The sequence below is a fragment of the Entamoeba invadens genome, assembly GCF_000330505.1.
Source record: "Entamoeba invadens IP1 unplaced genomic scaffold scaff_1105074724789, whole genome shotgun sequence".
Classification (NCBI taxonomy): Eukaryota; Evosea; order Mastigamoebida; family Endamoebidae; genus Entamoeba; species Entamoeba invadens.
In genome coordinates this window covers 29,899-54,558 of record NW_004191596.1, presented here as the reverse complement: position 1 = coordinate 54,558, position 24,660 = coordinate 29,899, and the positions used below count along the sequence as shown (strand labels likewise).

At 30.0% G+C, this 24,660-nt stretch overlaps 2 protein-coding genes across 2 annotated transcripts; one reads left to right on the top strand and one right to left on the bottom strand.

Moving 5' to 3' along the window:
• Positions 1–4,851: 4,851 nt before the first annotated feature.
• Positions 4,852–5,556, bottom strand: EIN_001600 (hypothetical protein; the record flags this gene model as incomplete). Its single annotated transcript, XM_004182857.1, has 1 exon — positions 4,852–5,556. The coding sequence occupies one exon, from the start codon at positions 5,554–5,556 to the stop codon at positions 4,852–4,854; it is 705 nt and encodes a 234-aa protein (XP_004182905.1).
• Positions 5,557–15,077: 9,521 nt separating this feature from the next.
• EIN_001590 (hypothetical protein) lies at positions 15,078–16,793 on the top strand (the record flags this gene model as incomplete). Its single annotated transcript, XM_004182856.1, has 1 exon — positions 15,078–16,793. One exon carries the CDS (start codon positions 15,078–15,080, stop codon positions 16,791–16,793), a length of 1,716 nt encoding a protein of 571 aa, XP_004182904.1.
• Positions 16,794–24,660: the final 7,867 nt, after the last annotated feature.

Sequence of the window (24,660 nt, the reverse complement as noted above, 5' to 3'; positions counted from 1 at the left end):
TTTCTATTTTTAATGTCTATCAGGCTTAAGTAATTATAATCAAAAACATCCAATAATTATCTAGTAAAATAAAAGAATTTCTAGTGCAATAAAAATTATTTATCTTTATTTTAAAAATTATTTAAAATACCAGTAATTATCATAATTAATCAAATTGTTTAAAATAAATGGTAATTATCTAACCATGATTAATAATTATCTTATATTACAATATTATATAAAAATATTATACATAATTGTCTTTATTAAATTTGTTTAGGACGTAAATTGTATCGTGTTTGTAATGGACATAACAGAGTTTTTGATTACACCATTCAATGCAATTTAACAGAAAGTTTTTATTCGTCATTCCAAAGTTACCAAGACGAAGCGTTGCATTGTCCTGTTAATAACATGAATACAACTATTATAGTGACAACCATTGAATTTAATTTGAATGAGTCGTTTTCTGGTACTTTTGATCAACAAAAAATGGTAACAAAGTTCAAATTTGAAATTACATCGAATTATAATTTCAACGACTCGACAAAAACCGTTTTATTTGTTCAAGACGAATCTGTGGAACAAAACACTTTAAACATCCAAACGATTTCAAAAAAACTTTTGCTTGGAAACAAATACAAATTTGTTAGAACAACAAATTCAAATAACTTGAAAAGCGACATTTTTTCAATTGAATACAACTCGTCTTATAAGTGCAATTTGTTTTTAATAACTAATTTGAATTCAAAGTGCTTGCATTGTGATCAGTCAACTGTTTTAAACAACGGAGAATGTCTTGATTTCAGTGACAAATACTTCTCACGACAACGGAATGGAACAACCATGTACTGTGAAGAGTGTGAAAGTGGGTTTGAACTTTACAAAGAAAAATGCAATCAGTGTCCTGATCACTGTCTTCGATGTTTCAACTCGAATTGTTTGCTTTGCGAAGTAAATTATCAAATAAACTCGTCGTTTGGATGCTCTGAAGTTGAGAAAAGAAAAACTATCAACTTCATTGAACTACAGGAAGACTCTAAAGATCCAGCTGGATATAGAGTTGCTTTCTTTTAAACTAACAACTTTGGGAAGAGAGGATGTTGACCTCAAAATGTTGTAACCTTTTATGAACAAAATGGCTAAATTATCCACCATAAAAGAGGAGCCAAAGGAAGAGAAAATTGTGGAAGTTCAAACAACAGGGATAGTTGCGTATTTTGAATTTCTCTGCAAGTACCCCAATGGCATTCCAGTAAGTTTCAAATTCAATTATGATGAATCAGGCATTTGACGCAACTTCGCATGTAGTTCGGTGAGCGACCCAAACGCTTCGCATCAAACACATTTCACAATTCACACTTCTTCGACTTCGGCCCAGTAAATACTTAATTACTCAAACACGTTGTGCAAAGACCATTTTTTGTGTCACAGTTACCCCCACATGTTGAATCACACATTATGCATACTCCGTTATCTCCTGGATAATAATTTGTTAAACATTTAACACATTTTCTAATTTGATATGTTGAGCAAGTTTTGCAATTGACACCATACGAATCACAACTTTCGTATGTAATTTGTTTGTTTTCAAATGACACAAACCCACTTATACACTCCGAACAAATTCCAGTTGTTCGATCACAATCGGTGCACGAATCCAAGTCACGTTTAATACACATACCAATGCTATTTGGGTAATATTTTGTGTTGCAAACAACACATTTTCTGACGCCATTGTTCTCACACTTCTTGCAATTTTTGTCGAACGAAGAACACGCCTGGCATTTCAATGGATCAGATGGATTGAGTACATATCCATTAACACACGATGTGCACGCACCCGTTGATGTATTGAATTTATCAGTACATGTAGTGCTGCAGGCCTGACAATTATATGGGTATGTCGTACTTCGATAGTTTCACATTTTGCAAGTTAAACACTTTCGTGTAATTGTCGAGCAGTTCAAACAGTTAGAGTCAAAATCACTGCAAATTTGACAATTTACACCAGGCGTTGAGAGTGGCGTTTCTCCACTCTTACATACAGTGCATATACCAGATGAAGTGTCACAATCTACACATCCGGAACATGGTTGGCACTTTCCAGTTGATGAATTTGATAATATTTTGAATTGCATTTTGAGCATGCTGCTATTTGAGTGCTGCAAGTGATTCAATTGGTATTAATTGAAGAGCAAGGAATACACCTTAACGTATTTGAAGGATCAATAACAAAAAATGAAATGCAATTGGTGCACGCACCAGAGTTTTTATTGCACTGACCAGTGCATGTGTCGGAATTACATTGATAACACGCTTTGGATGATAAATAATAAGAATCTTCACATTCAGTACATCCACTATATACAACAGCAGCTATACAGTGATCCGGATATTTCACACAAGAAACACCACCAGTGTAATAGTACCCACTAATACATGAACATGATTTTGAAGTAGTTGATCAACTTGCACAGGTTGATGGAAATGAATAACAATTTTTAGCATAAATATAATACCCATAAGAGCACTTTGTACAATATCTTGATGTAGTATAACAAGATACACACTAGTACATATTACCACACGAGTAACAATACCTACCATATGGGTAATACCCATATTTACATTGTGTATACGTGTTTGCATCATTACAATAAACACAATTAAAATTAATAACGAAACACATAGCGCATATCACACTTTTAATATATATTGGTGTGAGATAAAAGCCTGAATTACACCGATAGCATACACCAGTAGTTGTGTCATATTGGCAGTCATAACTCGCACAATCTATTGGACAACAAGTCAACCCATATGTGTATGCTCTGTCATCACATACAAAAAATGAAGTTTTTGTATGTGATGTATTTGTTTTTTACAAAAGACGCCATTTGTCTGAGTTGTTAAAGTATAATTTTGTGAACACTTTTGACACACATTTTGAACACAAATTTCACAGTCAGTTGTTGGTCCACAAATATTATTGTTAATACTATTGGAAATTAATTTATTAACAAAAACGGTTTTGTCAGTGACGTTTTCATATTCCAAGCTCAATTTTGGAAATTGTAGTAAAGTGTTATTGAGTTTAAAAACAATTTCTTCAACATGTTGTTCAACATCAATTTGAAGTTCTTTAACAACGTCAAACTGAACACTAAAAGATAGCCGATTCTTTAAAATTAGTACGCTTCCAATGTCATCAACAAAACGTGTTTGGCGTGTCAGAGGATGGGATTGAAAACACTGGACAGTTCCATTTTCACTTGAACACCATGTCAACGAATAGCTTTGAAAGCAACAGAAAAACAACATCAGCCCAACACAAGCCATTTTGATTTATGTGTTTTTTAGTCGAAAAAACATTTCACAAATAAACAAATTTTTATTGCTTTTTTCTAATAAACAATAACTTGGTTGTAAAAATACTAATGTGGAATTATGGAAACACTCATCAAATACGGTATCTTTTTTTTAAAAAAAATGCAAATGTTATTACATTCTTTGTTTTTATTTTTGACTTTATTCTTTAAAAGATAACAAATTGACAAAAAACAACAAATCGGGTTAAAGAAAATTAATCCCAACCAAGGTGTGCCTATCCATGATGAAATTGGTTGATATAAATAATTAATAATGTTACATTTTCAGCACTGTTAAATAAAAATTATCAACAAATAGTTTGTTATTTACTACGTTTTTTCCACAACAATTTTAACAAAATTGGCACATTGAGAAATGGCGTAGTCACTTATTCTTGTCACCGTTGAAGGGAACACAATTTTACTTACGGAATGTACCTATTCAAAACAACCTACTGTTAACACATTTACTCCCTCTGGAATAACAACTGTTTTTAAAATGACGTTCTCGTTTTCTTCTCTGGTATCAAAACCATTTTTGTCGTGTGCTCCATCTAGAATTTGTTCTTTTTTACAGTCTTCATTAGATAAATATTTATCATATGCAACTTCCATATATTTGATGTTAAGTTTCACCAACTGAGTAATTCTGTAAGATGTTCTTTCTTCGAAAATCAAGTCTTTTGGGGGGTTTTTCATAACAATCTCTTTGAGACTTCTACAATGATTAAATGCTGTTGTTTAGTACAAAGATATTGTTGGTATTTATGGCACATTGACTCTTGTTAATTTTTACAATTAGAAACATCTAAGTTTTCAGTTGTTTTGGTGATCACTTCAAATGGTTTTGGACAATTTTCGATACTAATTGAAATATCCTTTTCAGAAAATATCGCAATTTTCTCAACATTGGGACAATTCCAGAAATTGCCCTAATCAATACGAGTCACATTACTTGGTATTTCGATATTCACAATATCCACATTGCAAAATACCCCGCTCCCAATGTGGTTACAAAACAAGGGAATAACACCGTTCGTCAATTCAAAGTCTTTTTTAGTGAACAAATACATATGACTATACAGTCCACTTTCTTCAAGAATCTCTTTCATAAAACACGCAACTGGTGACTTAATAACTGTTCCTCCGACTGCCGAGATGTGTTTTAAGTTGTTAAAAAGATGAGACTGTTGAAATACAAATTCACTGACATAGTAAGAAACATGACATTGTCAAGGTTATTGTTATCTTCTATTTCAACAACATTTGATAAATCAGGTCGCTTCAAATTTGTATCTGAAAGTGCGTTATAAGATATTTGAGTGACACTTTTTGGGATGTTCATGTCTTCAAAACCATTAACAGTGCAGAATGCTTGAACTCCATATTCATCTGCAGGAAGTTGAAACGCGTTGATTTGCTGAGAATTATTTAAAAGATTTATATCGTTTTGAGTGATCAGTAATTTGTGATGAATTGAATTAAAAGCATGTGAAGAAGATTAATTGATCAACGTGTTCAAATTCTTAGTCCCCAAATTCTTCACGTATTTGATGCTAAACGTGTCGTAAAAAGAACTTAACCCTACAGACAACACTTCACCTAATGTAATAGCAGACAACTCCACACAACAATAGAAACACTTCTCGCCAATGGTTTTGATATGAGAAATGTCGAATTTTTTTAAATTCACGTCAAAACAACTGATTGGAAGCTCTTGTATACTATTACCAAGTTCAACAAAAGTAAGTGTAGACATTCTCTGTAAACCATAATCTCCAAGTGAAATGATATCGCTCAAGTCTAAACTTATTGCGTCTTCAGATATATCTTTAAATGCCTTCCCTTTGAGATGTGTCGCTCCGTCGTATTTTTTGTATTTTATATAATCGCCAATGTTATATGTGACATGTGTAAAATTCGAGTTAGAAGTCCTCTTTTTGAGGTATTCGGTGTAAGACATTTGATAATCATAAATGCAATGAATATAACTGGGAACGTACTTGTCTATTTTCTTGTAATAGTGATACGTCTCGACATTCGAAAAAAAATTAAAGTGAGAATAAAGGCAAATTGGGTTGTAATGGAACATTGATGGAATATCTTCGAACTTCTTACACACTTGAATGAGTCGAATAAAGTCTCCAATATTTTTAAAATATTTAGAAACTATCATGAGTGAGTAGAGGTCGAGTTGACTTGGCATCAAGTACTTGTAGTTATTTAAGTTTATTTATTATTGTTTTTTTATTTGAAAATCAATATTCATAAAAAACTCTTATTATAGTCATGGTAAAAAAGGTTGTTGAGTAAAAAGGGTTATTAACAAGTTATATTTTTTGTGTGTTTTTTCCATAAACTTTATACCCAAAAGACAAATTTGCCCATTATTTTTGTCAAACATAGATAGTTTAAACAAATTTATTGTTTAGTTATAAAATAATTTTTATGCAAATTGTCATTATTAAAAAACTAAAATATGCTATTTTTCATTAAATATCATATTTTGATTATACATATAATATTTATTTTTAAAACTGGAAAGCATACAAGTTAAAATGGATTGTGAAAAATATATATACAATTTGATGAAAACGAAATTTTGTCCGACGACAAGGACCTTCTTATTGATAATATAACAATCGATGTAAATAAATTTTCAATTTTTCTCACACAACAACAAAATGAAATTGAAACAGGAAATGAAAATGAAAAAAAGTGGTTTAACCACTGTTGAGTGCTTATCCTCACAGTATGTCACATCTTCGCAAAATCCGATCCACCAATCCTGCCCTCAAACTAATATTCCAGCTCAGTCACAGGGGATGGGCCAAATACAAGTTTAATATCTTATTACAAATAAAATATTATTTAGATTGATTTTTCTCTATTTTATTGTTCTCAAAACAAGTCAAACTATATTCCACTTTTTGTTTGGACAAAACAAGAAATTACTAATGTTGTTTTCAATTTTGACGAATTTAAAGAAAAATGCAGAGACCCAAAATGAATTTTAGATGAAACCATTTTAAAATCCCCATAAATGTTTTTCACCATTTTTTCATCTGAAATGGTTAAAATTGTGGTTAACGGCATTAACAAAAAATCCCGTGATGATACAAAAAGAAAAACTGTTTTTCAAGAAACCACCGAAAACTAAATTTCGTGTTTTATTGAAGTATTAATTTATTTGGCCAGTATTTGGTGGCAAAATTCGCTTAATGATGTATTTGATGATGAAATCGGCGTGGAATTTGTTCAACTATGTTTCCAAAAAACTCGTTTTGCACAACTTTTTCGATATTTCCGTTGTGAAGATAAAAAACAAAGGGAAGAACTTCTAAAAACGGAAAGCACTCTGTTGGTATATTCGAAATCACGCAAATTTTTCAAAAAAAAATTAAATAACGTATGTTTTCCTGGAGAGTTACTATGTATTGATGAAAGAATGTGCAATTTTTTGGCCGTTCACATGACATAATTATCAACCCAATGAAGCCAATTCGAAGAGGTTTTGAATATCTACTTATAATCGACACAAAAACAAATATTTGTATCAATATGTTTCAATTTTATAAGGGTTGTATTGAAGGAAGTGGTCATATTGGGAGAAAATTGGCAGATTTATTAATAGCAGGAGTAAAAAAGAAAATCAGAACGACATTTTAAAAATCCAAATGGATTCCAGATTAATTGAACTTGAACATTTGGAAATATGGAAGTCTCAAAACGTGGAAATCATCGGGACAGTAAGGAAAACCAAAATATTACCTGAAAATGGAATCAAAAAGATACAAACAATCAAATTGAGTTGAAAAAAATGAAGCAAAAGTAATTAAAAAATACAATAAAATAAAAATAAAAAAATAAAAAAAATGAAAAAGAGACTGAAGAAGACAAAAGGAATCAGGAAAATCGAATATTTGAGTTGAAAACAATAATAGACAAGGAAAATGATGAAAATCCACTATTTAACAAATTTTGGAAAAGTGGATCAATACTTCTTAACACGTTTAATCCAAATAAGACGAAAGTGTTTTCAATTGCGTCAACTTTCTTAGTAAATTCGGGTGTTTGGAAAGAGTCAACAAAGAAAACCACCATGAACAACGTCTACAATGAGTTGAAATATCCGGTAGATATTTTTAACTTTTTGTGTTCTGAATTACCGATTCCATTTAGAAATTTTAGGTGCACTTTTGTATTGTTTAAAAACATTTTGAAAATGAAGATGACCAATATTTTTGCAGTAAGTCGATGTTTCGATATAAATATTCAACATTCCCATTTTTTGAGACATTTAGGGAAAACACTCTATAAAGATTATATAATGGAAAAAAATAAAGAAAGAATAATTACGGAAAAGGCAGAGAAAATGGCAATTCTCCAAAAGTACCATATCGATTTGTGGAAACAAATGGAAGTTGAACAACAAACGGAAAATGAAAGAGAAAGAGAAGTATGTTTTTCCTGTTGTTATGAAAGAAAAAATTGTATGAGATCGAAGAACGGATATTAGAAAAGAACACCAAAACATTGAAAGTGACAAAAAAGGCGGTGAGAGAGGAAAAACTAAAGCAGGTCACTTAAATAATCTAAAGAGGACTAATAATTAAATGCTTCATATGTAGTTGTGGTGTTTGCAAAAACACACTTTTCCAATCTGTAGCTGCTGTCTGGGACAAAACTGGTTTTCAAAGGATTTATCGAATGGCCTTAAGCTGCGGAAGATCATGAACAAAATGAGAGCGAATTAAAGTGTGAAACTGAAGGATAATAAATGAAAAGTGGTGTTTTATCGGAATAAAAATATTTGCAACGGGAAAAGTACTAACAATTTGGGTTAATTCCAAAAATTGCAATCAATTTATCTTTTCGTTATAATTTTTGTTGAAATCTTAAGGATTGTACTATTGTTGTAGTAATTTTTTGAATAAGATATAAGCAAAAAAATCCCTAAAAAACGAAACGGGTTTACAATGTTTTTTAAAGAAAAAGCAAAATTAACAATTGTTCTATGCTTTTTGAAAAAAATAATAGGAAAACAATGAACTTGTTAATTGAATAAAGGGTCGATTTATTTATATATTTCAATGATAGTTACAAATTTCTTGGCATCATTGAATTATTATTAAAAACATACTTTTAAACAAAAAACTATTTATAAAAAAAGAATATATTTTTTAAGGCGATCACAGTGAATTTGAAAAGCATCATGAAGTGAGAAAATCACTATGAAAATAAATATCACGGTGAATTTTGAACTCTATTTATATGGTGATGATTTTAAAAATATAACAAAGAAAAAATTGATTTTACTATACACGATAATGATTTTTGATAATAACTATATTTTTTATTTATAAAAATAATTATATATAGTATATATAATCAAAATATATTAATTATTTTGCAATCAAAAAACTATTTCTTTAAAAAAAGAAATGAAAAGATTGGGACCTACATTGACCACCACCACCTTTACCAAAATAAAATATTTGCCGCGAGTGTTTTTTGAAGGAAGTCCACTTTTCAGCCACTGTTTGTGCGTCCCCATGTCACCCACTTTCCTTGTCCGTACTGTGTGGACGGATGTGGTTCCCACCGCTTGCGGGGGGGGGGTCAGGGGGGATCCGCGCCAAGGGAGGACTTGGAAAGTGGGTGAAACGGTGCACAAACAGACTGTTTGAGTGCGGCCTTCAGAGCCTTTTTCTCAATGCTCCTTCTCACTCGGTTTCCACTAACTCGAGGTGAATTTTCGGCATATCTTGAATTCGGGAACCAGACCTAATATCTTCCCAGTTTCCTATTTACTATAAATTTAATTTGAATATGATTCGAAATAGAAAAAATAGTCTATTTTAAGAAGTGGTGGTGGTCAATGTAGGTCCCAGTTGTTTTTATTTAGAGAGTTGTTCATTTTTATATTTTTATATATTTTTAGTTAATTTTTTTAAATAAAAAATATAAATATAAAATTTAATAATTTATTATAATTATTTTTGAAGCCACAGCAGTGATTTTTTCAACCACAACCAAGTGTTTGTTTATTAGTTTGGACGGCTTTATTTGAATTATCATTATCTTTAAACGTGTTAAATAAGTAAAGGGGTGGGAAAAACCGCTTCAGGAAAAAACCGCTTTTGATCATTTTTGGTGAATAATGGTAAAATGTTTTCTAAATGTTATTTGATTATATTTTTTTATTTAAACAAAAAAAACATCATTTTCATTTTGTGTAAGCATTTTTTCGAAGTGTTTGGAAGAAGGCAGTTAAAGTCTATTTATATTACGGTTAATAGTTGAGTTATTCCAGAATTTATTTGTAAGTAAACTGGATATTACCAACATAATAAAGACATTTAACCAAAAATACATTCGTTTTCAAATAAATAAATAAACATTAAGTATGATAATTTTAATAAATAAATAAAACAAGAATGAATGTTGTTATCTTCGTTATCGGCTTTTTCCTTGTCGTCACTTTGAATTTATCACTTTAATATTATTTTCTTCATTGTGTTTCTGTCTAATAAACAAACAAAAATTGTTTAACTTCGCATTAAACGTTATATTTTGTAATTTACACTTTAAAAGTTCTCTTTTATACCCTTCTCCATTTTTTGATTATTAGAACTTTAAAAATTTATATTTTACAGATTTTTATTGTGATAAAACGCAATAATAATAAATAGAAAATTTAATTAAAAAAATAAAAAAAATAAAACCAAGTTATTTTTTTCTTTTCGAGGTTTCTTTTCATTTGAAATTTTGTTCTTTTCATCCTTTTTGATTTTCATAAGTTTTTCAACACCGAGCATGTGCTCTCTATCAGTAAAATTTTCAATGGAGACTCTAACAGTCTGGGTTTCTTTTCTTTTTGGATCCTTACTAAAAAAAGAGCAAACCTCTCTGGCATAAGACATGTCAACTTTTGCAACACCTTTAAGAAGGTCTACAGTGTTGAAGTTGGGGTTGACAAGTCTCATGTTTTCCAACTCTACTTTTAATGGGTGTTGAACCACGTATATTATACCAGCCTGTTTGAAGGCACTGGTCATCGTGTCGCCATCAGACACTACTTCCCATGAGTAAACAAGCTGCCTAATTTTGTCTTCCTCTGAGAGCTTTGCAAATTTTTTCAATGCATTTTTGAACTCGGGTGAGTTCATTTTGAGAATTTTCCCGTTTCTTTGGACCTTTTCGTCACACTTTTCATTTTCTTTTTCACTTAATGAAATTTTGTGTAACATCAAATTGTTTTTGTCCGCAAGGAAAGTTTTTTGTTTCCCGAAAATTCCCAGATCCATAGGCTGACATAAATGGGAACTGTGGGGGACTTCCTTTATAATCTCAACACGATTTTCCCGAAATAATGCTTCAATTTCATCACTGAAATGGCCCGAAAAGCCGTCAATAATTAGATACGCATTCGTATCAACTCTCACACTCATTCGGATTCTTTTTTCCTTAATATTCGGGAAAAACACTTGTTTGAGCTACAATGTGTATAATTCCGTATTTAGAACACCTGATTTTTGGTATCTAATAATAGCACGACTCTTGAGTTCCACAATTAGCTTGTCTTCGATGGCAAGTCTTTTGGTAACAACAAGGGGTATCATTTTTGTCCCATCTAGACAACCACAACATAAAAGGCTCGTACTAGAACCATCTCTGTCGACTTCATTAAAAACTTGTTCCCCTGATTCGACTGACACGTAGACAACTCGAGTTCTTGAATCAACCCATTCAACAAATCCAACTTCATCTAAGTTAAAAACAAGCTCAAATCTGCATCCATCCAATTTTCTTTTTAATTCCGAGTAATACTGCAGGATGGCAGTTTGTGATACCTCTGCTCGTTTTGTTTCCATAACTTGGGCCTTTTTTGTTTCAATTCCTGGGATTAATTTCAGGACTTTATTCAATTGCCTTGTTCCCATTGTTTTGCCGAAATTTTCAAACATGAAAAGTCCAATTTCTTCTGGTTTTGCTTTTTTTAATTTCCTTCATTTCTTCTGCTATTTTTAGAACTTCTTCATCGGAAAGAAGTCGTTTTCTTCCCTTTTCCGAAATTTTTCCATTTTTGTCTTCTTTTCGTATTTTTTGAATTTGGGAATTTACACCCGATTCCTTAAAAGTCCCGAAAAAAGACTCAAGTGCTACTCTAATTGATTTTTTAGTTCCTTTAAACTCATTAATTGGTACATTAGAAAGATCGTTTAATGAAAACCGCATTTGCTCTCTAAAAGTGGGAAAAGATTCTTTTTTTTATTTTTATCTCAAGGTCTTGGAAAGCTTTGAAAATAATAGGGCAATTAATTAGGTATTGTTCAGCCCTTTGGCTAACAGGAATTTTGGGACCAATCATTTTCAAATTTTCATGTTTTTCGGAACCTTTTTTATATTCTTTCTTTAATTGAGGGGGCTCGGAAGAAGGTTGGGACACTGTTTAAAAAGGTTTATAAAAAAGTTTATTAAATAGGCTATTGATATTGTTTTTTATATTAATGTTAAATTTTATAGATTAATTATTATTTTTATTTCGAAATTTAACAAGAGTTTTTTAATCTAAAAATTATATAATTACTTTGTTTTGTTGCGATAAAAGACTTATTTTAATTTTTATTGTTAGTAAAGTTAAAAAATTGTTTTTATAATTTACTTGTATATTATCAAATGAAAAATAACTTCGTTATTAATTGTTAAATTTGTTGTTTATGAATATTATTTTTAATCAATTTAAATAATTGATGTTGGATAAATAAATTTAGAATATTAAATTATTATATTTAAAAACTATCAATTATTATAATTTAACCATTTAAGTAACTAATATCGTATTTTTGAAAAACTAATTAAAAATAGTTTATTTACTATTATAAAATAGTTAAAAACAATGACTTATATTTTTCTTATTGTCGACTTAAATTGCATGACACCCATAGAATGAACATGAATTGAACCATTTAACACAAAGTATCGAAACTGTGGTTATCGTTGTGTATCTCTTTAGAAATATACAAGTGTTGAGTCGTTTTCATTACTTTTCAGACCCACCATTTGATTCAATTTTTGAAACAAATTATAGTATAAATTATAATAAAATAATTAATGTTTTTAGTTATTTTGTTCTTCTTTATAAAAGTATGTGCTGAAATCCCAAAATGTTACATATATTTACTGTAATAAAATGAACAAGATAGTCCATCAAATAGTAAGAAAGTTGTTGATTATCATTTCTTTATAATTAGTGGATGAAGGTATAAGAACCCCTCTAAGATAAACACACATCAACTTTCACTTTGGCACCATGTCTTCTTAATAACGTATTGGGCTGATAACAGTCATTGTTTCAATGATGTTTTCAACAATTTTTATTGAAATGCACTTTTGGGCAAGCATTTTGGCTGGCGGGAAACCCCGCTTCACTACCATTTACTTGTTTTATTGTATAGAAAAATAACGTTTTTTGGCATTTTGCCGAGTTTTAAAATAAAAAATAATACGGTGGCGAAAAACCGCTTTAGATCTGTTTTTGTCTTTTCTAAACCAAATTCTTATTGTTTTATGATGCAAACTTATCCAATAACCAAATATTGCCTTTTTAGATTGTGAAAAAATAGTGTGTTTTTTCTCGGCATACAAATATTTTTTAACCAAATGTACTGAATAACATACAAAAACACAATAAACTTGAATTTATTCACCATACAGAAATGATTGCCACACTTTCGGATCGTCCACAGTATCCTCCCAGTCTTTTTTTACATTTCTCTGCACGGCGGGAAAAACCGCTTTACTACCATTTAGTGATAAAATTACACACAATTATAACCAAAGTTTCAATTTGCCTCAAATAATTGAGGTTTTGGTGGAAAAAAGCAAAAAACACGAGAAATTATAACGGACATGTGCAGCGCCCTTTTACCGCTTCTGATAATTTACACAAAATTATCCGTCTTACATTGTTTTTATTGACCAATATTAATAAATTGCTTCGTTTATTTTATAAAAAGTTTCAAAAAAGCAAGTACAACGAAATAACGAGTCATTTATCGCTTGCTTGACAGGCACTTGAAAAACCGCTGGGAATGGATGCACTCACGTTCAGTTGGTGAGTGAGTCCAAAGTGAGTTTTTTCAGTTTGGATTTGAAATGCATTTATGTACGAATGAGGAATCCAACAAGAGGGGTGTGAAATAAAGGTGCAGTCTGTCTTTGCTGAGAGACATTGAAAAGTGGTGTATTAAAACATGTGCTAGGTTATACATTTACTATGTTGCTCGAGAGGTAATAGATTTGACTGTTGAGTATTTGTTTAATGGATGATTAAAAAATTGAAAAAAAAATATTATGGAGTGAAAGTGGGTGTGAAAAAAGGTACACTCGCGGGTTAGTGTTTTTGAGTTTTTTATTTCTGCAAAAAATTGAAAAAATATTTAATAAAAAGTTCATTATTTTTTCACTTAATTATATTAATTTTAAGATTTTTTTGGTTATTTTGACCTCAAAGAACAGTTTCGAAGTCAATCTTTCTTGCTCCTCCTTTTATCATTCGGCAAATCCGGCCTTTACTTTAAATAAAAAATAATTTCCAAATTTTAATAACAAACATCGGCATCTTGAAAAAGTAATGGATATTCTTGTAAACCTTGTTTTTTGAATCAAATCGAGGAAAAGGAAAAAAATAAATTATACAAAAAACTATAATCATATTATCATTTTACTATTAAATTATCAAAAGCTTTTTTTCCTGAAGCGGTTTTTCCCACCCCTTTATTATTTCAGCATTTTTTTGGTGTTTCAAAAAAATGTTGCAAAAATAAACTTAAAATATGGGAATAAATATGTTTTTGAATGTAATTAAAAAATATAATAAAAAATATTTAATTAATCATTTTAAGCCGTCTCAATTACTAATATTTATCAGTATCAAAGTAATGTTAGTTTTTTATATTGATTTATATACCGATGTAAAATAAGTTTATAATACATCAATTACAGTAGAGAAAATGAACCTTAGCCCAAAGAAATTCCTATATTTTTCTTTAAAAACACGGGTTTTTACTAAAAAAACAAATATTTTAGAAAATTGACTTTTATATCGGTATAGTTTATTATTTTAATATAACAATAGAAAATAAATTAGTTTTTCTTTGGGCTAAGGTTTAATGGACCAACTGTATTTGTGAATGTTTAACGTTCTATTTTTTTATTTTTTATTTTCATGAACAACACAATGCTTAACGAAAAGTGACACATCAAATCGACCAAATAAATAGAGAAGGATACATTTTCTTTTTTGAAAATTTATTTAAACGGTTTAATTGAATAGTCGTGTTGTTGTTAAACATGGTTAAAAAAAAACAATAATATTTTATAATTAAATAATGATAAACTTACGATTATAACTTACATTAATCTTTTATTTATTTAATTACATAAAATCTGCTTAATATACAATAGCTAAAATTAGTTGGGTTTTTGTTTTATTAGTGGACCCCATTTATTCCGCTATTTATAATATAATAAAACTTATTTATGTTAATGTTTTTTAAAAAAACTTTATCACCACAATATGATGATAAAAAAGTTGAAACGAAAGGTCGGCAAATTAGACTTATCAGACAATAAAATAAACAATTTGTTTATAAACAGCAATAAAAACACATTAAAAACAACTTTGGGCTTAAAAACTTTTTTAAACTTGGTTATCATTCAATGAGAACTCTAACCTTCTTATCATTTACAATATTTACTGCTTTTTCGAATGATTGTAATCCACCTGTAGAAAATTGTCTATCATGCAAAACAGATTCTTCAAATCAATGCGATCTCTGTGATTTAAAATACTATTTAAAAGATGGAAAATGCGAGGCATGTTTATTTGGATGTGCTTTATGTTATAATAGTTCTGTTTGCATTACATGTCTTTTTGAATATTATCTTAAAGAAAAAACTTGCAAACCATGTCAAAGTAATTGTGCAACTTGCGATGATGCTTCTACTTGTACTGACTGTAATGATGGATTTTATCTAAACGATAAAACATGCACAAAATGTCCAACTAATTGTTCAGCTTGCGATGATGCTAACACTTGCACTGACTGTAAATCTGGTTATTATTTTGAAAATGATAATTGCAAACTAGAAGCAGTGTGTGATACTTCTGCAACAGGATGTTTAAAGTGCAAAGCTGATCAAACAACTTGTCTTTCATGTACAACTGGTTATTATTTAAGAAGTGGTTCTTGCACAAGATGTGAAACTGGGTGTTCAGCCTGCAGTAATGCTTCTATTTGCATTGCGTGTAATGAAGGGTATTATCTTGAAAAAAGTAATTGCATCGCAGAAGTGGAGTGTAGTGCTACTGCAAAAGGATGTTTAAAGTGCAAAGCTGATCAAACAACATGTCTTTCATGCACATCTGGTTATTATTTGGGAAGTGGTTCTTGCACAAAATGTTCAAATTGCTGTTCGATTTGCAGCGATGCTAACACTTGTACTGGTTGTAATGAAGGGTATTATCTAAAGGGCAACACATGCACGAGATGTGGATCTAATTGTGTTTCATGTAATGTCAAAGGTTGTTCAAAATGTGACCCAATTTTTGTTGGATATATTTCTTCTGAAGGTGTGTGTACTGCCTGTAACTCTGCATATAATTGTGCCACGTGTATCAAAGACACAAGAGATACCAATGGTGTCAAATGTTTAACATGTAATGAACAAACTAAGAACAAATACATGAATGGTAATAAATGTGTTGATTGTGCAACTGGAAAAATAACAACAGATAAAAAGTGTGATTCTTCAGCAAATGCGTGTGGAAATGGATGTGCTGCATGTGAAGAAGTTGCTGTAAGTACAACAACAAAATGCACCAAATGTACAAAAACAACTGATTACGTTAATCTTGATGGAACATGTGATAAAACTTGCAAAACTGGTAAAGCTGATAAAGAATCAATGAGGTGTGAAGAATGCACAATTGCTGACTGCGAAACTTGTGAAACAGTTGGAAAAGGTGAACAATGCACTAAATGTAAAACTAAATACATTGCTGCAGATAAATTTACATGTGGTGATACATGCACCGTTGGTAAACCAGTTGAGACTCCAGTCAAAAAGTGTGATACATGTGCTACTGCTAATTGCTATGTTTGTGACAAAGACGGTAAGTGCAGTAAATGCAAGACCAATTTCAATCTTATGGCTGACACTTCGAAATGTGTTGAGAAATGTCCAGAAGGATATATGACAGATAAAATCAATGAAAAATGCATTAAATGTATTATTGAGGGCTGCGCAACTTGTGAAAAGGTAAATGAATGCACTGCATGTATGGCTGAATACAAATTGGAAGGAGGAAGATGCAATGGAGCTAATGCCTTTTACGCGTTTTTAGCAATAGTCATAATGGCTTTCTTACTTTAAAATTTCAATTTAAAATTTTAACCAATTTTGTTTCGAAACATAACAACAAAAAACTCTACAATATGACATATTATATATTTATTCAACAATTTAACTATTTTTATCTTTTTGGATCCTTTCCAAAACTATTGTTGCCAAAATGTAATTTTATAACGTAAAAATTAAAATAAGAAAATGAACATTTTGGTTATAAACGGTGACATGGGTAATTAGGAAGTGATTTTAAATAAACCACTATCCTAATTACCCACTTAATCATATCCTATTCTTTTTTAAATAAAAAAGCAAAACCTTTGCTTTTTTTGTTATTATTTTTAAAACAAAATATAATAAAAATATATAATCCGCAAATTTATTTTAAAATAAAATTTCAACAACAAAACAAAGATATTTTTGTTTATCTTTTTTATGAAAGTAATCTTTTGACAATAAGATACAATGATATATTTTGTTGTTTTACAACGCAACACAGCACCGTCAATGCTCTACTTGTCTACTATTATGTCATACATTTTTTCAATTGGTCAAATAATTAATATAATTATTATTAAAAAAAGAAACAAAAAATACCTTCACAATTAAATCTTCTCAAATCATTTTTGAAATTATATTTATTTGATTATAATATTACAAATTATAACAACTATTGTGTTTTTACACATTTTTGAGACAATAATAAATCTAGTATAATTTTTAAAGTTAATAATTATTTAGTTCTCAAAGAAGTCGCCGACTTCTCAGTAATATCAAAAGTCGCCGAACAGCCATAATGAAAAAAACAAGTGAGTTTCTCACAACACTGTTTACCATATCAAAAACTAAAACTATATATTATAATTATTTTTATTGTATTTATTTGTTTGCCAAATCAACTTGGTTAAACATTTTAAAAATATAAAATATTAATTATAAAACATAATGTCTGTAGGACGATCAACAATCATAATTTACTTTGGGGCATACTCTTCCGTTTTCACCGATTATCACAACGAACTTTTTAATACCGACAATTATAAACCGTATGAAATCCCATTAAAATATTTTTTGTGCTCTTGATTTCCAAACTAATTGTGGATTTTAGTTTGGTGAAGCTGCACTTTCAAAAAGTTTGATTCTAGATAAAACAGTCCCTCTTAAAAGTGGAATTTTTGCAAACAAAGATGATATCTCTGAACTAATCAATCATATATGTTGTCATTTGATGTGTATTTGACAATAGATGAATAAATTCTTTTTCCTGAACATTTTGTCGTTCCACTTTCTCACAGAAAATTTGTTTCAAAACTGTTGTTCGAACAAGAAAAGTCGATGCTGTGGCTTTTGATAAGTCGATTTATATGCCAGTCTTTTTGTCTCAAAGTCCCAATGTTACTGTGATTGACTCTGGCGATTCATGAACCAAAATTGCGACGTTCTGTGCTAAAACTAGAAACAAGGACTTTGTAAAGAAGCTTGACATATGTGCTCAATATATTACTGAATTTGTTGTGAACGTGAACAGAGATAAAGTACCCGATTTGTCCTGTTTTACTGCATTGAAAATAGATCAAAACATCAAACGAGAGATATGTGGCTTTAAAGAGTAAGAAGGGAAGAACCAAAAACACACTCAAGTTGAGTTTGTTTTCCCCTACAACATTAAGATTGCATTTGGTGATGAGAGACTTCAAGCGCCATTAATTCTATTTGACCCCCAAATCGGCTCCAAAGAAGGGAAAGGGGATTCAGACAAAGTAATCGCCCTTATCATGAAAAAACAAAAAAAGAAGACAGACCGAAGTTATACAACAATATAATGTTGTGTGGAGGAAATGCCTACATGCATGGATTAACTCAAAGGTTGCAAATGATGATTTCTTCTCATGAGAACATCACTACCGACTTCCATATGTCTAAAAGTGAACGACCATATAACGACATGAGCGTTATAATGTCGTTGTATGGTCTATTTCCACCTTTCCACGTTTAATCTCTTTGTTGATAAAAAATAAATATGAAGAGAATGAACTAAAATTAGCTTAGTATTGATCAAGTGACATTAAATTAATTTTGTTTTGACATTATTGTAACAGTAAAAACAATGAATTACATCGTTATAACTATCTTCTCAAGTCACTCAACTACTTTCTTTCATCCTGGGTCGTTCTAAAGCATTTTGCTGCCACTAGTCATTAATCAAATCGTACATTTTATGTCTATAGTTTCCGTTCATGGAAGACGTTCACCACTGGTGACATATTCAAATAAAGTCTGATTTTTAATTAACGATATCCCAAAAATACAACAAGGAAATTTGGGAAAAGGAAAACAGCCCCTATACAAACTCGCCCCCGAGAATTCACCCCTGTAATTTCACAAAAGTTTAACACAAGTTCAAAAAAATTCAACAACAAAATTTTGTATATAATAAATAAAATATCTATATTTACTGTAATTTATATTAATAAAATATTATAATTATTTATTATAAATATATACATGTGGTGTTTTTAATATTATTTATTCATGATATATATAATACGAAACATTAAAAGCATATTAGTCCAGTTTAATAAATTAAAAATATTTGCATGTTTATTTTTTCTTGTTTTCATTGGAATTCCCATCTTTTTATCCATTAAATACTCGCTTTAGAAAAATCAAAAACCCATAAACAAATGTTTCTGTATTATATTCTCATAAACATCAATTTGTGTCATAAGTGACTATTTAAGTCACCTTCACTTTAATTTCATATTCCAAAAAGGAATAAAAGGTAAACAACAAATGGTTGATTGCCATTATGATTGTATTAATGGTCATACACACAACTTTGCTATTTGGCCATATACATTATTGAACAATACTGTCACACTCTTATCACAACTTCATTACAAATTATATTATAACAATTAAATGTCTAAAATTTTCAAACTAAATTGAATTAAAATATCTTCCAAAATAAAAACATCTTTATCTACCCATATACAAAATATTTCCTATTTATTTTCTTTCTTAAAATTATTATGTATTGACGAGTTGCTTTTTAATTATCCTTATTGGTATTTTTGTGATGTATTATCAAAAATGAAAAAGTATATTCAAAAAAGTGTGTCAGTTCAAATATTAATTCGCAAATTACAAAAGATAAGTTTGTTTAAAAACATCGAAAACAATCAATTAAAATATTCAATTGTCGGATAAAGTGGATCTAAGAGTGTGGTTTTGAGAAATCAAAAGAAGTCAGAAATGATTTCTGTGTTGTAAGAGGTTATTTGTGTTGTTTTGAAGTTATTCGTTTTGATCGAAAAAAGTTTTTGTGTAATAATTAAAAATTGTTTCATTCCAGTTCGTATTTCTAAAAATAATCTAGATGTCGTATTTTTAACATGTTTTAATTTTGGAACTGATCTGTTAATTAATTGAATAATATTTAACAATTTATTTGTTCAGAAAAAAATAAAATTTGTCTGTTTATTTATAAAATGCTCTATTTTTAAGAGTTGCGACCCGATTTTGTGGCCTAAAAAGATTTGGCACATCCATAGTAATTTGGGATACCCTGCTTGTAGTAATGAATTGTTTATTAATCTATAATTTATTAAAAATGTTTACAAAAAACGAATTTTTCAGTATTTAAAGACCGAAAAACTGAGAATATCAAAATGCGTGGACTTTCTGGGTATCACGTCATGGTAGTCTCGAAGTACTTTAAGACACTGTCAACGACTTTATTAACTTGGAGTTGGTATGCAAGAAGTTCAGTGGTAATATGGAAAAGTTTCATTTCAACCCAATTCCGTTAAATTCTAAAACACTTGCATACTTCCCAAACATCGAGACACTTCATTTGTGGGATGTAAAAGATGAGAATTTTGGCAATGGATTTATGACGAACACAGAAGAAAATGAAGATAGTGAAAATAAAGGTTTTATAAAGAGAGAGGTCTTTCGAATCATTGTGTGGTTCAATGTAAATTTTGAAACTGTTGACAGAAACAAAAGTCGAAACATCGAGTTTAAAAATATTACTTACACTCTAAATGATAGAAAGAAATATGGTAAAAACAAACCATCGAGTGTTACATCAATCGGTAAACAATGTTTCTATGAATGCAGTAGTTTGAGCAGTATTAACATCCCGCCAAGTGTGATATCAATTGGTGAATATTGTTTCTGTGGATGCAGCAGTCTGAGCAGTGTTACAATACCGCCAAGTGTGACATTAAATAATTACAGTTCTTTCAGTGAATGTAGTAGTTTAAGTAGTGTTACAATACTACCAAATATGAAATCAATTGGTGGATGTTGTTTCTGTTATTGCAATAATTTGAATGAATTTATAATACCATCAAGTGTGACATTGATTGGAGATTATTGTTTCTGTGGATGCAGTAGTTTGAGTAGTGTTAAAATACCTCCAAGTGTCACATCAATTGATCATTATTGTTTTTATGAATGCAGTAGTTTAAGCAGTATGACAATACCATCAAGTGTAAAATCATTTGGTGATAAGTGTTTCTATAAATGTATTAGTTTGAGCAGTATAACAATACCATCAAGTGTCACATCAATTGGAAATCAATGTTTCCCATCAAACACGGTAGTTCATCGAAATTAATTAATTCGTTACTTTTATTTGATGTTTATTATTGTTTTAATAAATTTAATTAAATTATAAATTGTTGTTTTAAATAATAAACTGTTTTTCAAAAGTCGGTACCGAAAGGGCCCGCTTTTTTGAGAAAAAAATTAATTCCAAATAAAATTAATTTTGTTTGACATAGTTTTTCTGCTTATTTTTTTCCTTCTAATTTTTCAAAAAACAAACTTGAATGAACTTTAAATTATAACCAAGCCAAAAATTTAAATAAAAATTAACAGGGAAAATATCAAATAACTTACTTCTTTCAAAAATCTTGCTTGACCATATGTTTATTTTTGTTGAGAGTTAACCGACTTTTTCTCTTTTTCAAAGAAAATGTTGGTGTTACAATAAAAATATTAAAAATCTTTCAATTTCATTAACACTTGCAACACAAAGAAAATAACGTTCGAAACAAACACAACCACTTAAGATGTGTGGTGTTTCAACGTTTGTTTTTTAAAGAGACAACCATAAAATAACAACAAGTTAAAATGATTCATTGTGTATTTCAAAAGTCGGAGAGTGTCGTATTGTGAGAGGTAAAATACGGTTGTCTCACCCATTCGAACAACTTGTCCATTACCAAAAGGCAAAAATGCCGATTTTTTCAGAATCTTAACAGGGAAAAAGACTAAGAGTCCTAGGAAATCGGTCAAGTTTCTAATTTTTCGTTGAAATCTTGAATTTTTAATTGAATTTTATAACTGTATTGGTTTTGAGGGTTAAAAAGTCGGTACCGTTTTTTTTTTCAAACGGAAATAATAAATGAAAACAACAAAAAACTTAAAAAAAACGGGAATTTATAATAAAGGGATTTTTACTTAAAATTGATAAAGTACCGATTTATGGCATACATTTACATTTATTAAAAAATAAATACGATACATTTCAGCAAAACATTTTTTAATTAAAAAAATAAATAATTATTATTTTAAATTTAAAATATTTTTAATTAAAATAACATGAAAATAATTATTTCGTTAAAATAATCCCGACAAAAAATACTTGATATTATACATTAAAATAATTTTCAGTGAAAATGTTGCTTAACAGGCAAAGCAAACACGGAATTTATTGGCAAAAAAAGTTGTGGCCCATTTTTACGAGCTATTAAAAAAAGAAACTGGAAAATAAAAAAAATATCAATTAAAAAATCGAAGACTTAGGAAAAACAAATATTTCTTTATTTTCAAAATGTGAGTAATTCGAATTTCATTTATCCTAAAGCAACAATTTTAGTTTTTTATCATTTTGTTGATAATTGTTAATAAATTTGTTTTTATCGCACAAACTATCTAAAAAACTCGAATAATAAACCAATGTCTGTATCATCTACAGTGAATACAGTAACTGAGAATAATGGTACAAGTGTCTGGAAATAAATTAAAACGGAAAAAAACTGATCAAAAGTTCAGATTCAAAGTGGATAGATATTCAGAAGTCCATGGAATAACCGACGAAACAACGCCTTATGAAATATTTAGTTTATTTTTCACTAAAGAGTTGAAAGATTTTGTTATCCTTCAATCGGATAACTGTGGGAAAGTCGCCATCAAAAACAAAAAAGGCAAACAAGTTTTCAAAGAAATCACAAAAATGGAATTGGATGCATTCCTTTCGGTATCAATTTCATAAGCCAACTATCAAGACACAAAGTGTCCACTTTCTTCTTTGTGGAAAGGACTCGCTACAAAGCCAATGTACACCGGACCCATCAGCGTTGAAAGGTATTCTGAAATAAAGTGGGCATTACGTTTCGACACAGAGGCGGCAAGCCGAGTTAACCAAATACATTTGGAAGAAGTCCAAGATGAAAAAAATTAGGAAGACCAAACGCAGTGTGTAAATGATGATACTTATGACCCACTTGATCAAGTATTAAAGTATCCAGAAAAAGAACGACGCCATTAATTTCTGATGATTACCGTCCAATTCCAACATTCGACCAAATTGTTGGAGAAATGGATAAAACACAACCAAAAAGTAGTGTTTTTACTCATATTATCCAAGATACACAAGATATAAACCAACAAATAATCGTCACAACACAACAGAATACTCTTACACAACCACACTCTTAATTCATTGGAACTTCAAGCGATATTAGTTCGATTGATGGATTTCACTTCGTGCCACTATACAACAGTAACAATTTGGTATCAAGAATTATGAGTATAAATAAAATGACACAACAAGACAACACAAATTGCTTCCATCAAACACAAACACAAAGCCAGGCCAATATAATAGATGTTCACAATTTAAATAATACAATTCCTATCACTAAATACACCTCTCAGAGTTTGAACACCCCAAAACAAATAAACGATAATCAATATCAAAATGGTCTTAATTTTGAAGACCAAAGAAACTCACTTTACCCAGATGACGAACTCAACTGGGACAATTTCAACTTTATCAATCAACTTCTTTCATTCATTCAAAATTAATTGGAGTTCAAAAAACTATATTTAGAAACTCTTTTGAGTTGAGCATTGATGAAGATTTGTATCGTTTTTTGGTCGGTGGGTGAATGTTACTTGTATGAAGAATAAACCTTCTAAATACGGAATCAAATTTTTCTTGTTGGTTGATTCTGTATGTGGTTTTATAATGAATTTGCAAGTCTACAGAGGGGCTTTTAATGGCAAGCCTGTTAATAATCTTGGGTCTAAAGTTGTCGTTCGATTGATGAAAGAACTTAGCAAATAACAATTGGGTAATAAAGATAATTTGGTTAATTTGACCACTGATAGGTTCTTTACTTTTGTATCAACAGCCGAATTTTTAATAGAACATTTTGTCACTTTGACTGGTACTGTCAATTCTGAACGGAAATTTGTACCAAGTACTCTTGTAATAAACAAGAAGTCGACTGACGATTACAGACAATATAAACTATTAAAGACTGTTCCAAATGCCGAAATTGTTATGGTAAATTTCAAAGACAAGAATTGCAGTGTGTTATTTCAAACCTCTCGCAAATTAAACATTATTTACCACAATGAACCCAAACGTTTCAACGTCAACATATTATACAATAAATTTATGGGAGGAGTTGATGTCGCTGATCGACTGATGAAAGCATATTCAACTAAGAGAGCATCTCGACTCTGGTCATCAGCTCTTTTTTATCATATTCTAGACATCGCCATTCACAACGCCTATTTTTATATATTTGGTCCAAAGTTGATTATGAGCCATTAGACTCTGTTGATGATTTTGAAGAACAAGGAAATA